The following is a 24,966-nucleotide window of genomic DNA, read 5'->3' as shown; positions in this document are numbered from 1 at the left end:
GAAGATAAATCGAGAGATGTTGCCTAAGCCATCTGGAAAGACGATTTGAAAGAGAGTATTAAAAACGTATCTAGCTAGACCTTTTCTCCGATCTTTCGACTGAGATCTTTCAATAACTACCGTGAAAGGCATGCTGCTGCCTTCTGATCAAGGTTAAAAGAACTCTTAGGCAATAAATCAAAGGGTGGCTTGGTTGCGGGAAACCATACCCAAAATCAACATGTTTTTGTGAATTAACCGCTATCAGCCGCTATAGCCATGACAGATTGGGCATGAATGATAGAATTCCAAAAGAGAAGTTACATATCCTCAGGAATTCTCCGTTTCAGCGTTTCTGCTCAGCGATCGGAAGTTGACGGAGAAAAATTCTAGCTTAATGATGCCCTCCATGTTTTGGATCAAGCTTAACAGCTTCTCAAATGTCGATGTCTTCCTAAAAGTTGGGTGTGCATCAATACTATCAAGTCCAATGAAGAACATAAGGATTGATGCTCTCTGGTTTTCTTGTCTGCCCCTGATGGGGAAGTCGTTTTCCACGCCCCATCCGTAGCTCAGAGGCCCAATGTCTGAACAGCTCTTTAGGTTTTCCTCCACATTTTTGAGATGTGAGATGGCTGCATTTTTCTGAGCCGATATGTCATCCGAGGGGAAATAAGCCAAGATGACCTCTGTCATAGGAGACTGTAGAGCCACTGGTAGGGATGGTGTGAAGGCAATGTGCTTCGTAAATAAGCCATGGGTCAGGATTTTTGGCATATCTTTTACGGCTTCCTGGCCTAGTCTGTGATCCTGTTATTATACTATCGGAGTGGGGCTTGAAAGGGTTTGATACTTACGTTTTAGCAAACTTCTCGTGATCCTCAATCGAATCCCAGTCGAACAGTGCCCAAAGGTAGGACGGATTCTCGTTCTCGAGACCCCAATACACCCGAAGTGGTCCTCCAGGTGCAGTAACCACATATTCGTATAACTTGGTCAGAATTTCGCCCTCTGTCGTATTGTCGTTGATGACATCAAGTGAAGGCTTAACGCCCATGCAGCCGATCTCGGTAATAGGCATATCTGGTTCCTAACGCGGCCTCTGTGCGTTTCAAAGATTCTCAGATGTTCAGGCTCTACAAGAATGTAGGGTGAGGTTTTATTTTGGCATACATGGTCGGTATAGAGTGAACTTAATATTTAAATATCCGGTCTGAATCAGGCCCCTCAATTAAATTGGAAGCCTGAATCACTGGTGCCTCGGGCAAGGCAACCATCAAGTCCTCGGTAGAATGGAAGAGAGCTTAATCATGGCGCAAGAGTATTGCAAGAATGTTTCTGCCTTAACCGAATCTAAATACGAAGAAAAGATTGCCTTGAGTTTCAATTACGACCGCAAGAAGGGGGACCAGAATCATCTACTTCTCTCAATTTGCAGCCACATCTGATGTAGACGCCTCTTACGAGCGATGAACCATCCAAACCCCTCTACAAACAGAGTAAAAAGGAACAAATATCGTATTTTGAGACTACATGATGGATTTGACTGTAGACATGAAATCAAACACACTTCCAAGCATTCTCATCCTCATAAGTGCCTGGACCAACATACTTGTTGCGCTTAGGATATTTGCAGTGCTTCCGACGATATTCCACCTCGGTGCCATTGAACTTGGTACCACGCACAAAGTCCGGTGCGATACCCTCTTCCACCCATCGCACCATCGCAAGAAGAACGTTGTCCTCTGGGTCATTTCCGGCAAAGGTCCCTACACCTTGACCAATAGATCCGGCACCATCACCGGTCGAACAGTGACCCATTCCACTGATTGTGAAGAACCGGTAGAATTCGTCCAACTCGGATGGGCTGAGATTCATGGTATCAGCGACATGCTTGTAGTACATCTTCGAACTGTCAGACGAGATGATTGGGTCCTCCATTCCGTGGTAGTGAAGGACCTTGCCCTTCTTCTGGAATGCAGAGATGTCGCCTTGGAATGTCGAGACCTCGTACGGATCCTGCGCATCCGCGACCACGGCATCATTGATCGTCCATGATGCAGGATCCCAAGTTGGATTATTGTAAACAACGTAGCGGAACCAATCCTCCGCGTAGGAAAATGGCATGCCGTTGTAGTAAACATAGGCCGCCGTCAGCTCCGATCCAGGTTGCATCCGGGGGTACAAGAGGGTGTCACTGTTTCCGTAAAGAGGACTGAAGATAGTATTAACGGTCTTTAATTGCGTACCCGTGAGGCACGAGCTGGAGCCAGCACTTGCAGTCGAGTTGCAAAGCAAAGTCTCAAAGATCGGCTGGCAGAGATCAGGATCCTCAATGATCCCATCTGCGGCACCATCCAGATCATCACATTGTCGAAGAATCTCATCATGGATAGTGATCCACTGAGCATCCGTGATGAATGTAGCCGCGCTCGGATTGCCAGTGGTTGGTAAGAATCGAGCGCCCCAGTTGATAAGGTTGATCAAGTTGAAAGCAGGTGATCCAGCCACCACGCCATCAAAGTCATCGGGGAACTTCTGAATAGACTTCCAGCCCTCTCGACCACCAGTCGAGCAGCCCAAATAGTAAGACTTATCATAGCCCTGAGAGTAGAACTGTTTGGTGAGTTCTTTGCCAACGACTACTCCGGTGTGAATAGCACGGTAAGCATAGTCCTGGAGCACTTCAGTATTGTGGTAGAAGTAGACACCAGTATCGCCGAAATGACCATTGTTGGTGCCGACTGTAGCAAATCCGTATTGTGTAGCGTAGACCATGTCAGAATATTGGATGCCTATGATATGAAATGTGAGCTCCGACGTTTCATAATGTCATTGGAAGAAACATACAGCCACCGAGGCCTCCATTTCCAGTACTCAAAAATCGACCAGAGTAATTGCTGGGTAGCCACGCCTCCATGAAAATCTGACTCTTCGGCGAAGTCGTCACATTAAGTGTAACACGACAGAATTCAAATGTGCTGCTTGTATCATCTGCATTTGAAGCACAAACGGAAGGAACATTTGACATAGAGATGTTTGTCCCAATCGGCACATGGGTCACGCTATGAATAATCGCATCTGCGACTTGGATTTTGTGTGCAAAAGACTCGCACTTTGCCTGGAAGGAGCTTCTCTTGTCCACATTTCCATGCGCATAGGCATTTGCCAGGGTGGCACAACCCGCAAGAAGAAGCGAAACTCGCATCCCAATTATCTGACAGAGAATCCGAATCTGTCACACAAATTGAATTGATTTGAGAGGTTCTTGATTGCGAGGCCTTTCGTAGGCATCTTATACACCGTGTCAATTGACAACAAGACTGCGTCTCTGGCCCCTTAGAGCGGAACAAACATAGCTCAATACATTTGGTGACCGTACTAGTGTCATAAACTGCGTGGGGCCCCGCGTTTCAGCCGCGGATTCGAATGCTTAGCAAGGATTCCCCGCTCCCTAATGTCCTAATGTGAGCAAGACCGGCAGATATGAAGACGGAAAATGCCGATTCGATTAGACCGAGGCTTTTCAGGCTAATTCTACTGGAGTCTCGTTGTTGCCGGCATCGTTGCCGTGTATTATTGGCGTTTTGAAGCCGTAAATCGTTACACATAGTCCAATATTCCCAAATGTTGCAGAATAACACTAAGGAGACATGACAACTGATAATCAAATGGAGCGCGTTGCCGAGAGACTCTGTTCGACCTAAGATGTTATTCTTGTCATTTTCCATATTATTTAATCTGGAGCGAGATAGGACCTAGATGGACAGGAGTCGACTCTTTCAAGGAGTTCGAAGACAGCACTCGCACTATGACCACTAAAAACCACGTGTGTTCATCCCGCTGACTTCATGGCTCCCTTTAATCCTGCCAATCCCCCACAAGCCGTTCTGCATTTGACCCTGATTCTCGTGCCCAAGAGCACCCGTATTTTGGTTAGGGTGAACTATGTTTCTTGCATGGCCTGCTCATTTCCCTGTAGTGGGGTCAGAATGACTGGCATATTATGAACCAGAAATGTCAAGATGTTGTCGGTGGTGCATGGTCGTAGAGGATCTGCCAAGTTTATATCAAAGTTTCGAAATAGCTAGGTCCACCAGGCAATCGCAAACATTTATGATTCGCCTGGATAATTAGATGAGAGCAAGGGTTTACCTCAAAGAGCGTTTTGTGAATTTCACAAAGTGCGATATGTCTGAAAAAAGCCTCCAAATTAGCAATTAATCCTCGACTTATCGGTCACCGTACTCGACTCCTCAATCACGACTAGAAAATTCGGGAGCCCTATTTTCCTAGGCATGTAGTTAGACCAGCACTAAATGTTAGATCCGCTTTCTCGTAAGCTTGAATTGTATCCCGATCGGTAAGGCATCTTGTGCATACATCACAACCTACTGCAACGCTATTGGGGCCGGTCAAAAGCTTCAGTTCAGATAGTTGAATATTTGGCGGCAAGTCTCAGCATCCTGTAGCAAATGGCGAGGCTGTTCATCTAGGCCTTCTTCATACTATGAAGATGTATTCCTCTTTTAGGGGAGCGAGATGACGAACAAAAAATTGGGTGACCTCTGTATAATATGTGGCTTAATTCACCTTGAATCATTAGTTAGGGAATTTTCAGATCAATGTGAAAAGTGACAGGGCTTTTGGATCCTCAGTAGGCTTCCAGCAACTTCTAAGGCTGTAGAATTTGTCGTTGTCCTGTCATGGAGATACCAAAGCTCCGAGTTCAGAGACTCGTGTGCCTCTAATCACCTCCAACATATAAACTCCACAAGTATGGCAGCCCTAAATCGATAAAATAGGCGCAAGGAATTCTATCTATCGGTTAGTCGCCACCGGTTGAGGAATATCTGAAATTACTCCGTATCGCGGACGCAATTATTTCAGCACAATCGGGTTATGCCTCCTTTTTCACTTGACCTGTCTTATCCTACTATTCTCAGAGTGTAAACGTGGAGTTCGTAATTGAACTGTGAAATTCGTCATAGTCAATTTTTCGAGACCGAATCGGAATGCTCTAGTCGAAACAAAAGCAAGTCCGTCTCTATGGAGTGCTCGTCTAATCCAGATTCATATTTCATAATTGGGGGAAAGACGTGCCTTTGTCGGATGATTTCTACAAGAGTGTGACCTTTCGTGAAACCGTTCTCTTTCCTTAATCATTCTGATGCCCGAATTTCCTGGCCACAGTACGCCACATGGGTCTCTTGAAACAAGGGACGGTCCCTGCAAACTTTCTCACGAGATATTAACCACATGATCGCTTTCCCGCGGCCTTTATAGCTCTTAGCCTTTTGAGGATTGCTAATCTAACCAGATAGGGCATCCAAGAATGGATTGAGGTGGATGATACAAAATCCGGTCATTCACTCGTCCCTGATCTCCCTGAAAATCTCGATCAGATAACGCAACCCAACGGTTGAAGGATCTAGGTACCGACGATCTTTGCCATTTTCATCGAATCTCCACCCATGACTATCCTTTCTATAGGACGTATAATGCACTGGGAGGAGAATCTTCGGTACGGCTAGACGAATAGGACTTGAGTATCCGACATCTCGGGAAGCCGGTGGAACTTCGGCACAGCTATTCCCACGGCTTCGTGGTGGAGTCTTTTGCATCAACATATCGTTGAGCGATCTTAACGCGCTATGCCTTATTAGTACCCAAAGTGGCCCTGTTTCAAGAACATTTGATTACTGAAGGATTACTCAAACGTTCCTGAAGATATCCTCCGCTTTTCACTTCCGAAAGAATTGTCGTCCTGCTCCACTCAACCAGCGTTCCAGTATTCTAGACGGTCGACTCTAGATTTCCAATCCTCTGTAAGCGGCTTATCTATTCCCGACAGGGAAGGTAGTCACTTGATCAAGGGAATTATGACACACTATGGGCACGGCCAAGTTCCGGAGTCGGGAGCGTGTGAAACAGGCCACTCTGACGGCGAGATGTGGAGGATGGAGGATTAAATACTTCTATAACCCTATATTCTAGCGCCGATAGAGCGAAACATACTTCCTGGATTAGCCTCTGTACAACTAAGAACCATGAGGTTTCTACATGTGCAGGCAGTCTTGATTGCTGCTGCCGGAAGCTTGGCTTCTGCATCTAGCTTCAAGAATGGATACTATGACTACATCGTTGTCGGAGGCGGGCCTTCCGGTATCATCAGTGCTGAACGATTCGTCGAGGCCGGTAAGAAGGTTCTGCTCCTTGAGCGAGGCACCGGCCCAACTGTAGCGACCGGCGCGAACGATTCTCTTTCTTGGGGCAACCAGCTGACGCCGATTGATCTTCCTGGTCTGTCTGCTGATGTTGGGGCTCTTCCTGAGTGGAGCGAGTACATGTGCTCCGACACCGGTGGTTATGCCGCCTGTGTTCTTGGTGGCGGTACGACAGTGAACTATATGGTCTTCGTGCACCCTCCCGAGCACGACTTTGACGACAACAACAACTGGCCCGCGGGATGGAAGTGGAAAGATCTCAAGCCTGCTACCGAGAGGCTCTACAAGCGGAATCCGGGCACTATATCGCCTTCAACCGATGGCAAGCGCTATGATCAGGGTGCCTATACTGTGCTCTCGAAGTTTTTCAACAAGCTTGGCTGGAAATCGGTTGACATGATTGCTCAGCCCAATGAGAAACACCAGGTCTACAGTTACCCTTCTTGGAACATCAAGGACCTGGTTCGTGCCGGTCCTCTTCGTACCTATCTGCCTATTGCTCAGAAGAGCAACAACTTCGACCTGCACCTGGGCATCAAGGTGCTTCGCGTCGTTCGCGAGGGTGGCCGAGTCAGTGGTGTTGAAGTGCAGACCAGTTCCAGAAAGACTGAGATTATCAGCCTTGCAAACGGTGGTAGTGTTGTCCTCGCTGCCGGTGCCCTCTCTACCCCCGTGTGCTGTTCAACTCTGGAATCGGTCCCAAGAACCAGATCGAGACTGCCAAGAAGAGTGGCATCGCTGTTCCCGCTGAGAAAGATTGGATTGACCTTCCAGTCGGCGTTGGAATCAAAGACCACCCGATCTTCACCGTGACCGTGAAGACTAACGGCGACTTTGGCATTCCCGATTATGACAGCATTTTGAACGGCAGCGACACTACCGATATCAACCTCTACAAGCAAGGCAATGGTCTTTTGACCCAGGGCAAGCATCGGATGATTTTCTTCAGCTCCAACGAGCTGCACGGTCATACTCGGTATTACCAGGGTTCCTGTGCCCCTGTAGAGGACTCTGTCGTCGAGATCAAGGTCTACATGACCCACGGTCTTACTTCCTCTGGTGTCCTCGGTCTTGACTCAAAGCAGAACACTGTTATCGAACAGTCTCCTTACATGCAGACGGCAGGTGATCGTCAAGCTATGCGCGCTTTCATTCAGCAGCTGGTGAATGATATCCACGCTCCTTCATCTGGGTTCGAACTGATCAAGAACCTGAACACCTCTGCCATTCTTGCCTCGCCATATCCTGGTGACCACTACGCTTCTTCTGCCAAGATGGGCACTGACGATGGCCGGAACAATGGTACATCTGTTGTGGATACTAACACCAAGGTCTATGGAATGGACAACCTGGTAAGTGCACTTTGATATAGCATATCCTTCGTGGGATCATGCATACTGATAATATTAATCTCCTACAGTTCATCGTTGATGGCAGTATTCATCCCGACCTTCCCACTGGCAACATCCAGGCCACTATCATGGTCATTGCCGAGGCAGCCGCAGCCCTGATCCTTGCCCAGAAATAGATGATTTCATATTCAGGCATCTCGTTGACCAAGATAATATGAGATAATTGTAAGATAAGAGCTGCTAGACAAGGGCTATCCCGATGCTCAAAATTCATTGGTTCAAATTGATCGTCTAAAGATGGCTAACGTAGTTGATAAAGACAAAGCAAAGATTCCTCATTGTAGCAAGAAGGGTAGGTTGCTATTTCCGCATAGGCCGATGACTGCAGGGCCAGGCATGTGGTCAACTGCAGGTAAAGTTTGAAAGGACGTGTTTGCGTGAAGAGGAGCGGGATAGATCTTGGTGAACGAGTAACCTCAAGGGATGACGGTTAAAAAACAAACTTGGCAAGCTGATAAGACGATCTCAGCTTCGGTAAAATTCTCCTGAATAGTTCCAATCCTACTATGAAATGAAGATCGACCAAAGAACGCCGGAGCATTAGATTTCAAAGAACACTTTAAAAGGCATCATGACCAGGGAATGTAGGGCCGAACTGCTATGATACATTTGGATTTCCTTCTGCTATCAGCAAAGTGCAAGGACGATAAAAACAAAGACCACGCCGAGGGTAATTCCTATTTCACCAAGCGTCGACATCAAAGTTCTCCTCGCCAAAGTATGATACCACAACGGTGCGATCCGAGAACTTCCGACCAGCAAGCGCCTTCAGAGCACTAGAGGCGGCCTCGTTGGCTTCGAATTTCACGAAGATTTTACCGACACCTGCGGCCTGGCGATTGCCACCCGAAGGGCGAGGGATTTTCAGGCTCAAGACCTTGCCGTACTTAGCACACTCTTCATGGACATCCTCCAGGATCTCCTCGTAGTCCTCGTTGTCCAGGAGCTCGTCTACTGTTACCATGTTCAGCAGCTGAAGAACACGGCCCGTCTCCATATCCTGGGAGGTGGTCTTGGCGAACATGGACATCGCATTGACACCCATGTCGAGGCCAGCAGCCTGGGTAGTTCCGATACTAGCGCGGACGACCTTCAAATGACGATCACCGAGCTCCATGCCGTTTAGACCTTCGACAGCAATGGTGGTCGCTGTGGGGTCAGCGTACTCGCAGAATGCAATACCCTGTGATGAGTTAGAACAACGTCTATATATGAATTAATGGAAAGGACATTTACCCGTGACTCTTCAGTCGAAGCATCCTTGACAAGGACAAAGGACTTGAGTTCACCAAAGGACTTGAGCAGCATGGTGACAGGCTCTTCGGGGATATACGCGGGGATGTTGGAGACGCAGATCTTATTGGGTGAATCCGGTACCTCGTTGAGGAGCACGCCCTCCTGGTATTCCTGCTCTGCGCTTCCATTAGGAACAATGTAGTCCTTGGGGCGGCGGATTTCGAGGCCCTTTTCGGCACCTTCCGCCATGGTGATTCCATCAAATGCCAGAGCAACAGTCGCATCATTGGGCGACTTGAACTCCAAAAGGGCAAATGTCTGGTCATCGGCCACCTGTGCAGAGACACAAGGGTCGACGCTGTGAACGACATTCAGGCCGTTGAGTTGTAGATTGAAGAAAGACACAATGCTGTCTCCAGTTGCGCTAGCGGGAATGTTGTAGACGAAAAGGCGCTTTGATTGACGGGAGTTGGAGGGCTTGAGAGCTGTGGTCTCGGCCGAACCGCCCGCGGGCTGGTTCATGAAAGCCTGCAGGCGGCTGGGATCCATTGGCTGCTGTCGAGGAGCTCCGGGCAGAGGGAACATGCCAGATAGCTTAGCCTGTTCAGCAGTAACGTTCTCATAACCGGGAGGCTTGATGTCCCACTGTGTCAGGCGACGCTTACGCTCCAAGACGGACAACACATCCGTCAGATCTGGGGTGGGTTCTTTCTTCTGTGGTGGTGAAGCACTTCGCCGTCCACCGCGGTCGCCGCCACCACCACCACCACCAGCTCCTCCTCCTCCACCACCACCCCCCTTCGTTCACCACCACGATCCTGGTCTCCGCGGTCTCGGCGATCATCACGGCCGCCACGTCGGGGTCGTTCGTCAAATAGGTCTCGTCGAGGTCTGTCATCGAAATCGCGTCGGCGGCGATCACCACGCTCTCCACGATCTCCCCGATCCCCGCGGTCACCACGATCACCTCGGTCACCTCGGTCCCATTCACGGTCTTCTCGGCGGCCGGAATAGCGGTCCTCTCGCTCTCGGGCACGGTAGTCACGGCTCGAAGAGTATGAATTGGCCTCTGGTTCACGTCGCGCGCCACGCGAACCGAAGTGAGGAGAACGCGAGCGTCGTCGCTCTCCTCCTCCTCGCTCAGCCCGATCTCCTCTGTCACCTCGTTCTCGGTCACGTCGCTCGTCACGCTGGAATTGGTTAGTCGCAGCCAGATGAAAGCCAGAATTGTCACTTACGAAGTGATCGCGGGGGCGACCCGAATCTGGAAAAGTTAGCATAATTCAATACATGCGACCAATATTACAAACCTCTGGAGGAATAGGTGTCACCGTTCATGTTGAGCTTGAGGAGTGACGAAGCTATCGGATGGTAGCTCAGCGAAGGGGAAAACTGGAAGCTCCTGCAGGGGGCGGTAGGACACTGACCGCCTACCAATTCCAGCAACACAGGCAGAAACCCTTCTTATCAGCGTATCAGTCTTCGATAGGCCTTCAATTGCAAACTTCCTTTCAACGACAAGGATGGCGGGTGCATTTTCAGAGTGGCGCAAGCTCCCGATAGGCCTGAGCGAGATTTGTATTAATACAACGTTGCGCTGTGGTCAATCTTTCAGGTAAAGTCCATTCAATTGTCAAATAATCATTTGGTTCCATATGCTGACCCCCTTGTAGATGGCAACATCTCCCCGAAAGCGAAGAATGGCGTTGTGTGCTTCATGGCAAGCTGCTATCTCTGAAACAAGACACATCCAATCTCTATTACCGCGATTACCGATCACCAGCCTTAGCCTCTCTCCCAACCCCGCCGACTTCTGAACATCCATCCCGAGCGCAATCCGACACAGAGCCAATTGACAACAAGGCGCATGCACACAGCTCGCAAGATGACCTTGTTCTCCAAATTATAAGACACTACCTCAACCTTTCGCCAAATCTATCCAACCTCTATACCCAATGGTCCGCTCAAGATCCCAATTTCAAGAAAAAGGCAGCCCAATTCTCTGGAATTCGGATATTGCGACAGGATGCCTGGGAAGCCCTGGTGTCGTTCATTTGCAGCAGCAACAACAATATTTCCCGGATCTCGCAAATGGTCGAGAAACTATGTCTTCATTATGGGCCATTTATTGCCAAGGTCGGCGACCGCTCATACCATGATTTCCCAACGCCAGAGGCTTTGGCGGGCAAGGACGTGGAGAGCAATCTACGCAGTCTAGGCTTTGGGTATCGGGCAAGATACATTTACCACACTGCCGTCATGGTCTCTCAAGAACGAGAGAAAGGGTGGTTGGATAGTCTCTGCAACCCCGAGTCACCAGCATTCGGAGTGGAAGCAAAGCCTGGCGATGAGATGAAGCCTGAAGGAAGGCAGGGCTACCGCGATGCTCACGAGAGCCTTCTTGAACTACAGGGTGTTGGGCCAAAGGTAGCCGACTGTGTTTGCTTGATGGGTCTCGGATGGGGCGAATCCGTACCCGTTGATACCCATGGTATGTCATTCCAAGGCCTCGTCGAATGACCGATTTTCTAACCTCAAATAGTATGGCAAATCGCACAGCGTGACTACCGTTTCGGTAAAAGCTCCCATAAGTCACTTACCAAAGCGACCTATGATGCTGTTGCCAACCACTTCCGCAAGCTCTGGGGTCAGGAAGCAGGGTGGGCGCATAGTGTGCTGTTTACCGCAGACCTGCGGTCGTTTGCAGATCGACTTGCAGCAACGAAAAAGGTCGATGTGTCAGTGAAAGAGGAGGCTTCGGAGATTGAAATCAAGACTGAGGTGACAGCTGCTGTGTCATTGGCGGCGCCTAAAGAAGAAGCCGTGGATATTAAGACTGAGCACTTGGAGATCAAGCCTGCTACGAAGACGGCCAGAGGCAAGAAACGAAAAGAGTCAACAGAAGGTGTTGTGTATGCATCTCAGACGACAGAAACCCGGAGGGTATCCAAGCGACTGCGTCGGTAGGGAATTGCTTGATACCCCCGAACGTGCTCTCAGGCCCCATCAGGGTCATGTAAATTACACCCGCATATGTTAAGGTATCAAATAGACGATACTAGCGAATGGAAAGCAATGTAAAGTAAAGGCTGTTCATTGGTACTATTCTAGAGATTTGCGACATATTGCACGTATACTATGAGAGCCTAGAAGCAAAGTCAGCAAGACAGTCTTCTAATGTGAATGACAAGCGTGTAAAAAGCCATTTGACATAATCAGAAGTCCAGTTAGATCATCGAAGACGCATCCGAAGACACGCTTCTGACATAAGAGGTACCAGAAAAAAAGTAAAGTGTGTGTTTCATCATTTTAAGGGATGGGTTGCAGTCAAAGGAGAGAAAGCAGTAACACTGACCGTATATAATCGGCGAAAGGATCAATCAGGTGGCGAGACTAGAGCAGCGAGAGACTGTCTCAACCTCAAGCAACTGTCGGAAACATCAATCCAAACGAGTAACCTCAAAGACGAGATCGCAGTTGAATCTCCAATGAAAGCAAAAGCGGAAAGCGGAACGGTTTTGAGGTTCAAGAAGAAAAAAATCCGGCCGGGAAAATAAGCGAAGCGCACACGTGACCCACACACCGGCCCTTCTAACCTTCAAACACCATCCAACTCCACCGTGAAACTTCTCATCCACCTCGACAACCTCCGACCAGCTTTCCGTCGCCGGACCAACCTTCACAGCAAAAATGGGTCGCCTTCACTCCAAGGGCAAGGGCATTTCGTCCTCTGCGCTCCCCTACTCTCGCGCCGCCCCCGCGTGGCTCAAGACCACCCCCGACCAGGTTGTCGACCACATCTGCAAGCTGGCCAAGAAGGGTGCCACCCCTTCCCAGATCGGTGTTGTCCTCCGTGACTCCCACGGTGTTGCCCAGGTCAAGATTGTGACCGGTATGGAAATTTCCCCGTTGAAGGCGCAATCAAATGCGAAAGCGAATCGCGGTCTTTTTTAAAAGATCGGAAAGAAGAAAAAATCATGGCAACTAACGTCTATCTGTGAATAGGTAACAAGATCCTCCGTATCCTCAAGTCCAACGGTACGACTCCAATCGCCAATCCCCTAATCGCTTCAATTGGATGAAGAACGAGCGCAATCGCATGTGAATCGATTCTCTGGAAAATGGGATGAAAATTTCACACTGTGATCACCTCGATTCTCCCTCTCCAACACACATAAAAACATTACTCTGGTAGCAGAAATGCACCAGTAGCTAAGCCTCTGTTTGGTTTTGGAACAAGACTGACAGAGAGATTTTGGAAAATACAGGCCTCGCTCCCGAGCTCCCCGAGGACCTTTACTTCCTGATCAAGAAGGTAAGCACATGCGTGCTCTTGATTTCCATCCCTCTTCTTATTCTGCATCATCTGTTTTTTTCGAGTCTCGTCCACTAACATGCTTTCACACCAGGCCGTCGCTGTCCGCAAGCACCTCGAGCGCAACCGCAAGGACAAGGACTCCAAGTTCCGCCTCATTCTGATCGAGTCCCGCATCCACCGTCTGTCCCGCTACTACAAGACCGTCGGTGTCCTGCCCCCCACCTGGCGCTATGAGAGCGCCACCGCCTCCACCCTTGTCGCATAAGCGAAGGCGTGGTTGATTGTGGTTATTGGGGATGGAGTTATGAAGGAAAGCCGTTTCTCGCATATAAATGTCGAGGTCACTTTCCTTCCATATGTGCTAGATCCGCCGATTCAAAAAAAGAACTATTACGAGTTATACCCATGTCTTTGATTCCTGATTTGCGCCGAGCAAGTTTTCGTAGAAAATGTAGATGGTAAAAACTAGTATCGTATTGTTAATCAAGGGTTATATTGGTCGTGTACGTCGTCAATCTAGAAAGTCCTCATGTACAAATGCAGAATCTATATCCAGCACCACGTCATCTCATCCCATCACTCACTCCGTCCTTACCTCCCTCGCAACCGCATTACAAAGCTCAACTTGCACCCCGGCCCCAAGAAGAATATGAATCCATAACCGCTGGGTATCACTCAACCGATCATTTTCCGACTTTACCTCCGAAAACAATACAGTCTTCTTCTCGGCATTCCATAGAAACAGATCTGGAATCCCACCACCACGCTGCTGATACTCCTGCGCCATGACCTTGCAAATAGTAGCCAGTGCTTCACCACGGAAACATTGCACGATCTCGATCAGATCGTCCAGCTCGAAGGACCAATCTATCCCGATAGCGCAGGGCTGGGCGGCTGATTCGCGGTCGTGGATTTCACGGATGAGGCGCTCGGCGTCGCCGTTGGTGATTTCCACGAGGCGGTGGTTGATTTCTGAGGCGCGGGAGAGATAGAATACGTCTGTGTGGAGGTCCAGCGGGCAGGTTTGGAAGGGGGTCTGGAAGACGTTGGGGACGTAGGTGAAAAGGATGTCGTAGAAGAGGAGGCCGAACTGCAAGAACATTGTTAGAACATGATCAGGGTATATCATCCAGGGAAAGGTATATATATATACTCACCAATGTCCTAACAATACCTCCCTCAGAATGATACCCCTTCCACCCATGATCCCGATACCAACTCAAACACATACTCTCCACACGACACTCACCACCCTCCCTCTCATCAATCCAAACAGTAGCCTTCCCCTTCTTCGGCCCGTCATCACCCTCAATGCGAATCCCCTCAATCGTCCGCTCAGCAGGCTTACTCAACATGACATGTCCAAAATCATGCTGCTCCCGCTTAACCACCCTCAACGCCTTCTCCAGCTTCATGATCCGTTTCTGGAGATCATAGTGGTATATCAGATGACAGAGGGGATCCTCAAGTCCCTCTTCGCACGTTCGAAGCGCAACCCGTTTCCAGAATTTCCGCTGGTTTTCTTCGTTCCGGTCCTCGGTTGGTGTTAGGGCCCACATGTAGTGTTCTTCTAGCAGGGCTTTACGCTGGTACCATGCGCCACGGCGGGCAGCGTGGAAGAGGCGCTGGGCGAGAAGTTCAGTGAGGACTTCGTGTTCGCGCTTGTGTTCTTTGAAGCGGCCGAGTGGTTGGAGGGTTTTGTGGATGATCCTCGTGTATACCCAAGCTGGAGAGAACCGACGTAGATATGCACCCTCGCCGCTCTGGTAGATGGAATCTTCTTTCCGCTGCTCCTCATCAACGAGTTCCCGCCATCGGGGGTAGAACTTGTCACCCAAATCTATGATCCGCTGCAAGGACTCCGTGCTTGGCGGACCGTTGAATTCCAGGATATTGTCAATCTCAAATTGCGTCCGAATAGCAGACTCGAATTCCAAGAGCGCGCCTCTAGACGAGAATATCGAATTTGATCGACACACGATATACTGCGGGAAATTTCGCCGCGATATCTTTGCGAGAATGATAGTCGTCAATGACTTTTCTGTCCATTCAGTCGATCGATAAAACACCAAATGCACACGCTCGAAGAGAGCCCGGGGTCCGGGAGTGAGCCGAACGCATTGCCCTGTGTAATCCAGGATCTTGTGAAGGAAGTGGCCATCCCTATTACCAGGTTGGTTCGTGCATGACTGGTCCTTGAAGCCGAGTCCAGTCTGAGATTGACTAGTTTCGCATAGAGCCGCCAGCAGCTCCTTCTTGTTTTTCCCTTGAGCCTTGACTTCCTTTGCAAACCCTTTCAGTTCATCAAGCAACAGGAGAGACGACGCTTCTTCAAGAGTGGTAATTTCCTGCGTACCATCGGCGAAGCGAAAGCTATTTCCGAAGTCGAGGTCACCTGTTTCCTGGTTCTCGCTCTTGGGCAGTATACGATCTCGCTGGAGGTCGGTAGCAACCGCAGACAAGTCCGAGATATCAGAGTAATAGCCCAACCGATTAATACGGTGCCAGGCCGAGGTTTTGCGTAAGAAAAGCCGCACATATCTAGAATGAACAGTCAATACCTCAACTAGTGGTGAGATAACAGCTCCCAGGGTATACAGAGGACTTACAGATATTGCGACTCATAGGACAACTCCCTCCACTGCTTAAACACCCCCATCTCAGCCTCATTAAACAAATGTGACTCCTCATCCAGCACCGTCTCCAGGACCAAATTAAAAGCGTCCACGTAAATCGAACTCTTCCCCCGCTGCCACACCCCATCCCGTAATCTCACATGCAATCCCGGTTCGGCATCATCCTCTGCGGCTTTACTAGCCTCATACGCCTCGATCGCGTCCTCATCAGTCTGAATCGCAGGCAAGGAAGTCTCCAATTCCGTCTGGCTGCTGGGAATATATGCCTCCGGTTCCTCGGCAACAGGTACAGGTGTAGGCGAACCCACCGCGCCGGAGGAGGGACTTGAACTTGGACTTGGGGGTCTCCTTTCACTAAAATTGCTTTCGAGGTCGGTGTCCTTTTCAGATGTCCTTCTGCGCTTCACGGAGCGCTGAGTCTCCCAGTAATGCAGCAAAGACATACCGGAGAGAGCCCATGGGTGATCCTCGCAAGACAAAACTCATTCAGAATATCAAGGCCGCAGTCCCTGGCGCGTCAAGTGCATCGCGACAGGACACGAGGTCACGTGTGTAATATGCCTTGATCGGGGTGTTTGCACTGTTTGTATGTGATGTGACTGGCGCATGAGTGCAAAGCAACAGCTTGCAATGGATGGACTTGCCAGAACGAAAGGTAAAGAAATGGCAAGATTATAGACACAGTCTAATTCTGAAACCTCGTCATGGCCGATACACCAGTGAGCCCCCGATCCTTTCACCCCCTTCGCCCCCTCCATCCTTCGCAGACACGACGGGAAGGGCAGCTTCCAGAAGCTCCACAGCTCCGCTCAACACAACTTGGTTCCGAAGAACCCAACCCAGCTTCTACACCTCTTCAATCCTCTGGAAACGCATTACACTACAATAACCCTACAGAGCGCCTGTCTAACCTTCTTTTTTTCTGCAATTTCACCAGTCCACCCCCGCGCCGCCCACCGATCAACCTACATCCACTCCCACTCCCTCCGATCCCACCGCACCTCAAGCCAAGCAAATCACAAGCACCACCATGGCCGACACCAACGGTGGCCCTAACACACCATCTATGGACCTCTCCAGTGCTGCTACAACCCAGGTCCGACCAGGCGGTGCCCCAGCGCGGGTATATCTGAACGAGAAGATTGTGCCATATCTACTGGAAGGGATGAAGACCGTGACAAGGGACCAGTGAGTTGCCACCACAGTCCCAATTGATTATAAGGCAGAGAGTGTCTAACAAATCGGATCCAGACCTCCCAACCCGCTCCAGGTGCTAGGGGAATTCTTGATTCAGAAGAGCAAGGAAGTCGAAGGTGATGCGAAGAAAGAGTCGGAGTGAGGGCTGTTAGCAAAGGATTATGGTTTTCTTCGGCGTTCAATGGTGCTTTCATGGGTTCACTCAGTGCTGTGGATAAATGGATCCTGCATACGTTTTTGTTCTCTCACGATGTAAGAGGCTGCAGTGTGTTGATGTTTTGAGAGACAGCACTAGTGGGCCTTATTGGAAGGAAGCTCCACAAAGCTTGCATGATACCCCCAATTTCATTTTCAAATATTCACTTATGTCTACGAGAGGATCTGTATGAACTAATAAGACCTCGGAGATGGACAAATATGTACGTCAATCGGGAGTCTTAACGCAAAGTTCTCTTGAATGTGGGCGGGAGCGTGACAATATATATTGAAGCGAGAACGGATGATGTACAGGGATCTTGTCCAAATGCCAATTATGTTTATATTTGCTTTTCCTTTATGAACCTAAACCCGAGCGCATACACAGCTGCCTAATACCACTTACCACATTATCCGAAGGTCACCATTCCTAAGAAAGGTGAGTAGAAATCCCATGTTGAGTACCAAGGCCACTGCTTTAACCAGTACTTAGAAGGAGTCCAAGGGGGGATATAGGGCAAGTTCCAGATAAGAAAAAATCCATAATCAAGGTCGAGACTCAAACACATCTTCCACAGAGGCAGTATTCATGGTGCCTAGGTCAGCGCTTGAAAAACATCTTACCTTTGGTATAGAACTGGTCCTAGACCAAGGTCGTCCTCCGGAGGGTTACCGGATAATTAAATCGCCTGTAGCAATTATATCGGCGATACTACATATGCGAAGACGACGGCCTTGGCGAACAGAATAAAGACGGAAAAACGGGGTGCAGGTGATAGATGAAAAGGTGAAGGTGAAGAGGTGAAAAGGTGATGATGATGAACAAGCCGACACAATTTTTTAGAGAGACTTTGTCGAATACAGACCGAGCCGTTACTGGAGGAGTTGAAGAATTGGTGGTGTGCATAAGGCGAACAGTTTTGACCGAAGGTGCTGACCCCAAGAGATAGCCGAATTACAGCGATAATTGTTTTTTTCTTCCTTGCCGCTAGAGTTTTCCCGAGTTGCGTCGCGAACAGATAAAAAGAGCCACATCATCTTTTGCGACCAAGAGATGACGACAAGACTGGGATCGACCGAATGGAATAGTTGCCGAGTCGGTCGCAGTAAGGGCCGATGGCGCTCCGTTTATCGTTTGAGACGGCGACGTGAAAAGAAAAGAAAAGAGCAAAAAAGACACAAGAAAGGATAACGACGCCCGTGGCCCCGTCGGCTCAAACCCCGCATTAAAACAATTTGAGAAAAAGGAGACAAAAGGAAAATAGACACACAAGAGGACATAAAGGGAGAAGACAGAGAGAGAGAGAGAGATAGGGGAAGATGGGGGGACAGGGGAACATTCAGCCATCAGAAGGCAGAGATATCAAGAACCGACATCTCCACTTTAGGTTGCATGCAAGGGAATACTTACCTGCTGGCGTAACGATCCTCACCACCACGGCCCTCGTAGGAGCGGCCACCACCGGAGTACGGCTCACGGGCCTCACGGGGCTCACGAGGAGGGGCGGCATCGTAGCTGGGAGGGTTGGCATCGCGATCGTAGTAGCCACGGCTTTCTCCAGCACCAGCTTCGGCACCAGCGCCAGGGGCAGCACCCCCACGACGATCATCACCACCACGACGATCCTCGCGGCTGTAGCGATCGCCGTAGCGATCGGGGCCGCCAGCACCGCCGCCACCGCGGTAGCCATGGTCATCACGAGAATCACGGCGATAATCACGGCCTCCACCATAATCACGGCGATAGCCGCCGCCATCCCCACGACCACCCTCTCCACGACCATAATCACGGCCATATTCGCGGCGATCATTGTAAGAGTCGTAGCGACCATGGCGATAGTAATCATCATCGCGGCGACGCCAGTTGCCACCACCGCCCGTAGGGCCACGGCGATCATCGTAGCGATCTCCACGACGAGGTGGGCCACGGCCATCATCTAGGGAGATTAGCATTTTATCAAAGCAATAACGATGACATGATGACTTACCACGCTTGGGGGGACCAAAGTATTTGCCAGGGGTAGGGGTACGAGGACGGCTGCGACGGGCCTTCTCAATGCTGAGAGTGCGACCCTCAATAACCTCACCCTGGAGACCTTCCTTGGCAGCGTCGGCCTGCTCACCAGTGCTCATGTTGACGAAACCGAAGCCACGCGACTCCTTGGAGTGGGGGTCCAACATGATCGAGCAGTTCTCGACATCGCCATACTTCTCAAAGAGACGCGTAATATCGGACTCGGTCAGACGCGGGTGGATACCAGTCACGAACAGGTTGGAGCCAGTGTTCTGGGCGCCCTCCTCTTCCTCTTCCTCCACGAGATGGGCCTTGCGCAGGGGACCAGGTCGGCTGAAAAGGGATATTAGCGAAAGTTGGGCAGCGATTAAGTGTCGGTGGTGTTATTTACCTGTCCTCAGCCCGGCCGTTGGGGGAGCGACTGCGAGCACGGTCGGCTCGGGGCTCATCGCGAGGGGAGGCGCTACGGTCGCGGTCGTACCGGGGCTCGTCTAGGGAGAAAAAAAAATCGACTGGTTAGAAGGTGCAGGCGTCTCGCCGAGATGAAAATACTTACCAGCGTAACGGCCGTTGTCGTTTTCGTAATCAGCCATGATGAGGGTTGAGGGTAAAGAAGGTTGGATGGGGGAAGGGGAGAAGGAAGGAAGAGAAATCGAAGATAAGAAGTCTGGACGGGGCGCTAGGCTTCCGGAAAGGAACAAACACACCCGAGAGCTGGAAGACAAACACGAGGGCAAAGGAAACACAAGAACGAAGAAAAGAGCCGACGATATGTAGGAGAATAATATATCCGAGAGGACAAAGGAAAAAAAAAGACGAAGAAAAGGGCGTGTGTAATGAAGTGTTTGTCCTAGGGGGTAAGATGCAGGTTGGACAGCAACGCAAGGCGCCAAGGCTGCAGCAACTCCGGTAACCAAACGCGAACTGGGGCGGTTTTAGTATGCTTTTGGCCGATTCCTTGACCTTAGCAATAATTCCATTATACACTACAATGAGCTTTTCTACGACGGAACTAGAATAGATAATCATCCAAAGACAGGAAATCTAAGAGTATGATTATTTCATTGTCGCATATTAAACTACTTTGCACAGCAACCCAAAACAAGATCAGATCTCCGAAAACTCCAGCCTGCGCCTCATGCTCGCTCATAAAACTAATGTATCCTCATGATATGAATCACTTGAAGCGTCCCCGGCGCGTCCGACGAACGTCCTTCGGCAGCTGCCCTGCATTGGCGGGCGCATTCTTAGCACCTGGGTCCAGTTCATCGTCTACTAGATCCTTCAGTTCATCTTCGTCCAGTTCACTGAGCTCCTCGCTCATCCCGCGCATAACGTCTCGTCCGGTCCAGCGTTCCTCGTGAATGGTTGTACCAATGGGGTCAAATGGTTGCATGTACCATTGGATGCCGCCCTGGGCGAGGGGCAGCTGTTGGTCTTCTTCGGTCAACACGGGGGTTGGGTGGCGACGATAGGTTGCGTTGATGTTGGGTTTGGTTTCGTTAGAAACAGCCTCCTCGGTGGTTGCGTCCTCAGGAGCGAGCTTCTGGCCATTCTCAGTCTCGTCCTCAACTGGGTGAGATTCCATCGATTCTGCTACAGTCTCCGTCGCAGGTCCGGTAGATTCAACGCCTTCCATAGGCTCAACTTTGGTATCAGGCTCATCAGCCACCAGCTCGGTGTCTCCTTCAAATTCGATCGAGTCCCGGCGGGACATCACACTGTGGTCAAGGATCACGTCGAGCTCCTTAAGCTCTTTTTCGAATGGTTTGCGGTTTAACTCGCTCTCCTTTCGAATCGCATCCTCCAATGCCGGCTGGATAGACTTGATGATTCGTTTGGCCAACTTCCGCTTCTCGCGTTGCTCCAGACTGAGCTCCGGTGCACGCCCACTGATCTGCTCCTGCAGAGCTGCAGTATCACCAGCAGGTGCGACGCCAATTTCTGATGTGAAGAGACTGGCCAAGTCGGCAGAGAAAGAGGCAACGGAGGGGTAGAAGCGTTCTTGAAGCCGCTTGCGGATTGATTGCATGCCCGCGTTAAAGGTGCTTTTGCCATCAAGACTGTAGTCAGGTTAGCTTAATCCGTGAACAAGATAGAGAAGGTGTGACTTACGCTTGCGCTTTCTCAAAGATGGGCCAGAGCAACGGGAAGATAGGGAAGTAGACAATGTCAACGATGCCGCGGAGCATCTCCGCATCCTTGAGTTTCTCTTTCTCACGCTTCTTCACTTCGTCGCATAGCATCCGCAGTCGATCGAGGTCCTTGTAGAGCAGCTCGCCGAATTCGATGCGCCGGTGCAGGCGCTTGTGGCCAGTCACACCCATCGCCACGTAATCTCTGCGTGTCATCTCCATCGATGAAAAGGTTTCCAGCTGCAATTGCAGCCGCTTCAAAAGAGCAGCGCCTCGTCTCGCCTCTCGTTTGAGGGTCCAGTACTTGCAGGCCTCTTCAGCGTAGTGCTTGCGGCCGCGGACGGTGAATCTTCCGAGAGCGGCAACAACAGAGTCGAGAACCACCTGGGGGATAACGGGGGCGCCAGAAGGCAACTTCCAGATGGTTTTGGGAACGCGTTTGCGTTTGTTGCCGCCGACGGTCAGAGTGATGCGAGGGGTATGGGTCCGATCTTCATCCCCATCTTCGGCGTGTGAGGGTCCCAACGACAACGCCGCGGCTTGACTATCACCCCATCGTCTACCCTGCATGGTATTGCGGTAGTATTCTATCGCATCGGCAGTCGCCGCATCAGTCCCATGCTCCAACCGCCAATCTGGAGGCACATGCTTGTCGCAAAATGCTTTGAGAAGATGTGAGTCCATGAGCCCATGACCGATTTTCATCTTGAGGTACAACTGAGCCCGACGCGCGCATGAGACATGGAACGCAACGAAGCAGTTCTTGTTGCTGCACTGGATCGAAGCGCCCATCTTCTGCTTGCAGATGTAGCAGAGCAACTTCCAGCGGCTGCGTGGCACTTTCTCAACATCGGTGACTGGCTCCATCAGAGAGGGATTTCCGATGGAGACTTCGGGTATCCAAATGGAGCAAAGCAGGTGAGCCCATTTTGACGAAGTAGTCTGTTTGAATGCGCCCTCGATATTTGGGCAGAAGATACAGTTGGTGGTTCCTCTGCCCAGAAGCTGACACTTTCGGCATAGCCATTGACCCTCCGGAATGAAAGGAACGCCATAACACTCCTGATGAACGGCCAAGTCACAGCCATCGCAGAAGACAATCGCGTTCGAGTTTTCACAGTCACCATCGTCGCAGATAGCGCACTTACTGTCCTGTTCTTCACCCGGTCCAGCAGTCTCGCCATTCACCGCGGCAGCAGAGCTGGAGCGAGGCCGGTGCGTTTGTGGTGGCTTAGGATTCGGCTTCGGAATCCGTTTCTCGAGGGCATGCCACTCTTTCTCGATCTTGGTCATGGTGATCTCAAATATGGCAGGCTTGATGGGCTCCAGCTGGTCCTCTCGACGCTTGGAGTTGAATTCGTCCAGCCATTTCTCGTCTTGCTCGTCCATATCATACTCAACCCGCCCAATCGTCGCATTAACGTCGCCCTCTGTGACTGCAGGCTGAATGATATCCATGTCGTCCTCTTGCGCACCCTCTGTCATACGAATGAAACGCCTGTCATGGCGAAGGAACAGGTCACTCTCCTGATATCCCACGCTAGCCATCGTCCGATCGACATAGTTCTGGTGACCAACGCCTTTCTTCTCGTAGAAGGTAAATGGATCCTTAAGGCGGAAGGACGGCTTCGGCAATGTCAACTTCTCCCGTGGATTTGGACCCGGCGGCGGAATCACCTTCGGTCCTTGTTGTTGTTGTGCAATTAAAGCATTGAGGATAGCCTCTGGTCGACGTGGCGGACGTCCAGGCCTACGCTTGAAGGGGATGGGCGAGGCCAGGTCGGCGGAATGTATCATGGGAGTGCCCGAATTCTCCTGGACACTGGCACCTGCGATAGACTCGAGTGTCAGGGCACTGACAGCAGGATCAACCGTGTCTACTTCCGCCGAAGCGAAAACAGCAAGCCTGCTATCGATGTCCAGGTCCGGGTGAAACTCCTCCCAACCCCGCTCCTCGCGCGGTTTGTATCCATCTCCTTGTTGGAGAGCCAGGGCTGCGGCTGTTGACGAGGTGAAGCGACCTCGGTTCTCTCTTTTATCTCGTCTCGGGCGCGTCACGGAGGGTGGTGTAGTGGGCACAGGGGGTGGTGGTGGTGGAGGAGGAGCGTGTGTCGGGTGTTCGATCTCGCGCGCGGGACGACTTCGTGAACTTGTGGAATGACGACGGTGAGAACCAGATGACTTCTTCCTTGGTGTCGTCTCTTGTTGTCGCGCAGCCTCGAGCTCGACAAATCTTCCACCACCTCCGGGTCCTCCAGGCACGTACTTGCGCTTCTTTAAAGGAGGGCCTTCTGGGGAGTCCACGGCGCTGCGCGACGATTTCAATGATGACTTTGGCTGAGATGATCTCGAGGGACGCCCAGGAATAGAGTGTCTAGACATAGGCGCCATCGTTTCCCATCAAGATTGGGGAGCTTCGGATAGTGATCGACGTTGGGGGGATGACAGTCGACACGTCAGGTCCCAGGTCGCGAGTTCAGGGGTGGCGAGGCACTGGGGGAGTTGCTTGAAAGGACAGGATAATCGGAAGACCCAGGCGACCGTCTATTGAGAAGGGTGAAGTACAAAAACAAAGGTCTGCTCGATCCAGTGGAGAACTGGCGGTTGGATTCGATTCAAGTGTTTTGTTATCTCGTCCAAGGCGGAGACACCCGTGGTACGCCTCAGGTGTCCAATCTCTCCCAGCTGGCGCGGACTTGGCCACAGCTTCCCCGCATGCTCCTTGAAAGCTGGCGTTTCCGAGTTTCAACCCTTACACCAATTTCCAACTACCATGAGCGGCGCAGGTGAAGACAGGTATGCTTCTAAAATTGAGATATCCTCTCTGAACTCTCCCACATCCAGCTAATCATGCCTGTTCGTTCCAGATGGCGCGGGCCAGCTCGCCAGTCATCACAACGCCAGTCAGGCAATGGAAACCGTGACAAGACGGGGGGCCAAGGGGGTCATCGCGGTGGTAATTCATCCTGGGGTGCTGCTAGTCCAGCGCAGGATCAGCATGTACCTGTTCGAGGGTTCAATGCTGTCGAGGCTAAGAATGTTCTGAAGAAAGGTAAGCGGGCCGTGTCTAGTTACGAGGCAGAAGATGGAAGCTGACATCACGGATGATCCACAGGCCCTAATGGTACGTCTAACCCTTCGAATGCTATAAGCTGCATATTTATATACGGTCATCTAATGATATGCCACAGAACCGAAAGCACCCTTCTACAAGCCAGCTGGCAAAGACACGAACAACCAGCGATCAGGTGGCCCATGGGGCTCGAAATGTACGTTCACATTGGCTACACTTACTCCCTTGGGTAAATCAGCCTCTAATAATAGCAGCAAACACAATGGCGAATGGCAAAGACTTCTTTATTGAGCTTCGGAAGCAAATCGCCTCCCTCCAACGCGGTGGCCCTCCCGTCGGCGGTTGATCTTGATCAGCACAGTGGATTTTCATTTCTTCTTTCTCTAAAACATTTCGGTACTGCACAGCCAAGTGGTCATGGATTTAGTTCTTCTGCACGGTTTAGAGCGGCGCATCATCGATACCCTACTGTGGAGGCTTTATGGATATGATGGGAGGACCTGTATGGGAAGATAGCTTGCATGGCTCCCGAGCTGTTAAATCC

At 50.6% G+C, this 24,966-nt stretch overlaps 11 protein-coding genes across 11 annotated transcripts; 5 read left to right on the top strand and 6 right to left on the bottom strand.

Moving 5' to 3' along the window:
- Positions 1-309: 309 nt before the first annotated feature.
- N7458_002687 (uncharacterized protein) lies at positions 310-1,060 on the bottom strand (the record flags this gene model as incomplete). The annotated part of the gene is made up of 2 exons (XM_056906070.1): positions 310-781; positions 837-1,060. 2 exons carry the CDS (start codon positions 1,058-1,060, stop codon positions 310-312), a joined length of 696 nt encoding a protein of 231 aa, XP_056770177.1.
- A 479-nt stretch (positions 1,061-1,539) lies between these two features.
- On the bottom strand, positions 1,540-3,187 carry N7458_002686 (feruloyl esterase B-1; the record flags this gene model as incomplete). The annotated part of the gene is made up of 2 exons (XM_056906069.1): positions 1,540-2,774; positions 2,830-3,187. 2 exons carry the CDS (start codon positions 3,185-3,187, stop codon positions 1,540-1,542), a joined length of 1,593 nt encoding a protein of 530 aa, XP_056770176.1.
- A 2,842-nt stretch (positions 3,188-6,029) lies between these two features.
- N7458_002685 (putative cellobiose dehydrogenase) lies at positions 6,030-7,734 on the top strand (the record flags this gene model as incomplete). Its single annotated transcript, XM_056906068.1, has 3 exons — positions 6,030-6,878; positions 6,911-7,558; positions 7,627-7,734. 3 exons carry the CDS (start codon positions 6,030-6,032, stop codon positions 7,732-7,734), a joined length of 1,605 nt encoding a protein of 534 aa, XP_056770175.1.
- Positions 7,735-8,300: 566 nt separating this feature from the next.
- On the bottom strand, positions 8,301-10,192 carry N7458_002684 (splicing factor u2af large subunit; the record flags this gene model as incomplete). The annotated part of the gene is made up of 4 exons (XM_056906067.1): positions 8,301-8,801; positions 8,855-9,568; positions 9,663-10,087; positions 10,165-10,192. 4 exons carry the CDS (start codon positions 10,190-10,192, stop codon positions 8,301-8,303), a joined length of 1,668 nt encoding a protein of 555 aa, XP_056770174.1.
- A 185-nt stretch (positions 10,193-10,377) lies between these two features.
- On the top strand, positions 10,378-11,821 carry N7458_002683 (8-oxoguanine glycosylase OGG1; the record flags this gene model as incomplete). Its single annotated transcript, XM_056906066.1, has 3 exons — positions 10,378-10,469; positions 10,528-11,345; positions 11,397-11,821. The coding sequence occupies 3 exons, from the start codon at positions 10,378-10,380 to the stop codon at positions 11,819-11,821; spliced, it is 1,335 nt and encodes a 444-aa protein (XP_056770173.1).
- A 723-nt stretch (positions 11,822-12,544) lies between these two features.
- N7458_002682 (40S ribosomal protein uS15) lies at positions 12,545-13,437 on the top strand (the record flags this gene model as incomplete). Its single annotated transcript, XM_056906065.1, has 4 exons — positions 12,545-12,746; positions 12,860-12,892; positions 13,123-13,169; positions 13,264-13,437. The coding sequence occupies 4 exons, from the start codon at positions 12,545-12,547 to the stop codon at positions 13,435-13,437; spliced, it is 456 nt and encodes a 151-aa protein (XP_056770172.1).
- A 315-nt stretch (positions 13,438-13,752) lies between these two features.
- N7458_002681 (fanconi-associated nuclease 1) lies at positions 13,753-16,251 on the bottom strand (the record flags this gene model as incomplete). Its single annotated transcript, XM_056906064.1, has 3 exons — positions 13,753-14,262; positions 14,330-15,713; positions 15,782-16,251. The coding sequence occupies 3 exons, from the start codon at positions 16,249-16,251 to the stop codon at positions 13,753-13,755; spliced, it is 2,364 nt and encodes a 787-aa protein (XP_056770171.1).
- A 587-nt stretch (positions 16,252-16,838) lies between these two features.
- On the top strand, positions 16,839-17,147 carry N7458_002680 (DPY30/SDC1 family protein; the record flags this gene model as incomplete). Its single annotated transcript, XM_056906063.1, has 2 exons — positions 16,839-16,996; positions 17,060-17,147. The coding sequence occupies 2 exons, from the start codon at positions 16,839-16,841 to the stop codon at positions 17,145-17,147; spliced, it is 246 nt and encodes an 81-aa protein (XP_056770170.1).
- Positions 17,148-18,607: 1,460 nt separating this feature from the next.
- Positions 18,608-19,807, bottom strand: N7458_002679 (RNA recognition motif domain-containing protein; the record flags this gene model as incomplete). The annotated part of the gene is made up of 4 exons (XM_056906062.1): positions 18,608-19,137; positions 19,189-19,547; positions 19,606-19,705; positions 19,771-19,807. The coding sequence occupies 4 exons, from the start codon at positions 19,805-19,807 to the stop codon at positions 18,608-18,610; spliced, it is 1,026 nt and encodes a 341-aa protein (XP_056770169.1).
- Positions 19,808-20,391: 584 nt separating this feature from the next.
- On the bottom strand, positions 20,392-23,740 carry N7458_002678 (putative PHD finger domain protein; the record flags this gene model as incomplete). Its single annotated transcript, XM_056906061.1, has 2 exons — positions 20,392-21,277; positions 21,330-23,740. The coding sequence occupies 2 exons, from the start codon at positions 23,738-23,740 to the stop codon at positions 20,392-20,394; spliced, it is 3,297 nt and encodes a 1,098-aa protein (XP_056770168.1).
- A 382-nt stretch (positions 23,741-24,122) lies between these two features.
- N7458_002677 (uncharacterized protein) lies at positions 24,123-24,768 on the top strand (the record flags this gene model as incomplete). The annotated part of the gene is made up of 5 exons (XM_056906060.1): positions 24,123-24,145; positions 24,217-24,401; positions 24,465-24,473; positions 24,541-24,618; positions 24,677-24,768. 5 exons carry the CDS (start codon positions 24,123-24,125, stop codon positions 24,766-24,768), a joined length of 387 nt encoding a protein of 128 aa, XP_056770167.1.
- Between the last annotated feature and the right edge of the window lie 198 nt (positions 24,769-24,966).

The sequence above is a fragment of the Penicillium daleae genome (assembly GCF_028827525.1).
Source record: "Penicillium daleae strain IBT 16125 chromosome Unknown utg000002l_segment0_segment0, whole genome shotgun sequence".
In the NCBI taxonomy this organism is placed as follows: domain Eukaryota; kingdom Fungi; phylum Ascomycota; class Eurotiomycetes; order Eurotiales; family Aspergillaceae; genus Penicillium; species Penicillium daleae.
Note: the sequence above shows the minus strand (reverse complement) of the source record. Positions and strands in the feature narration are given on the sequence as shown.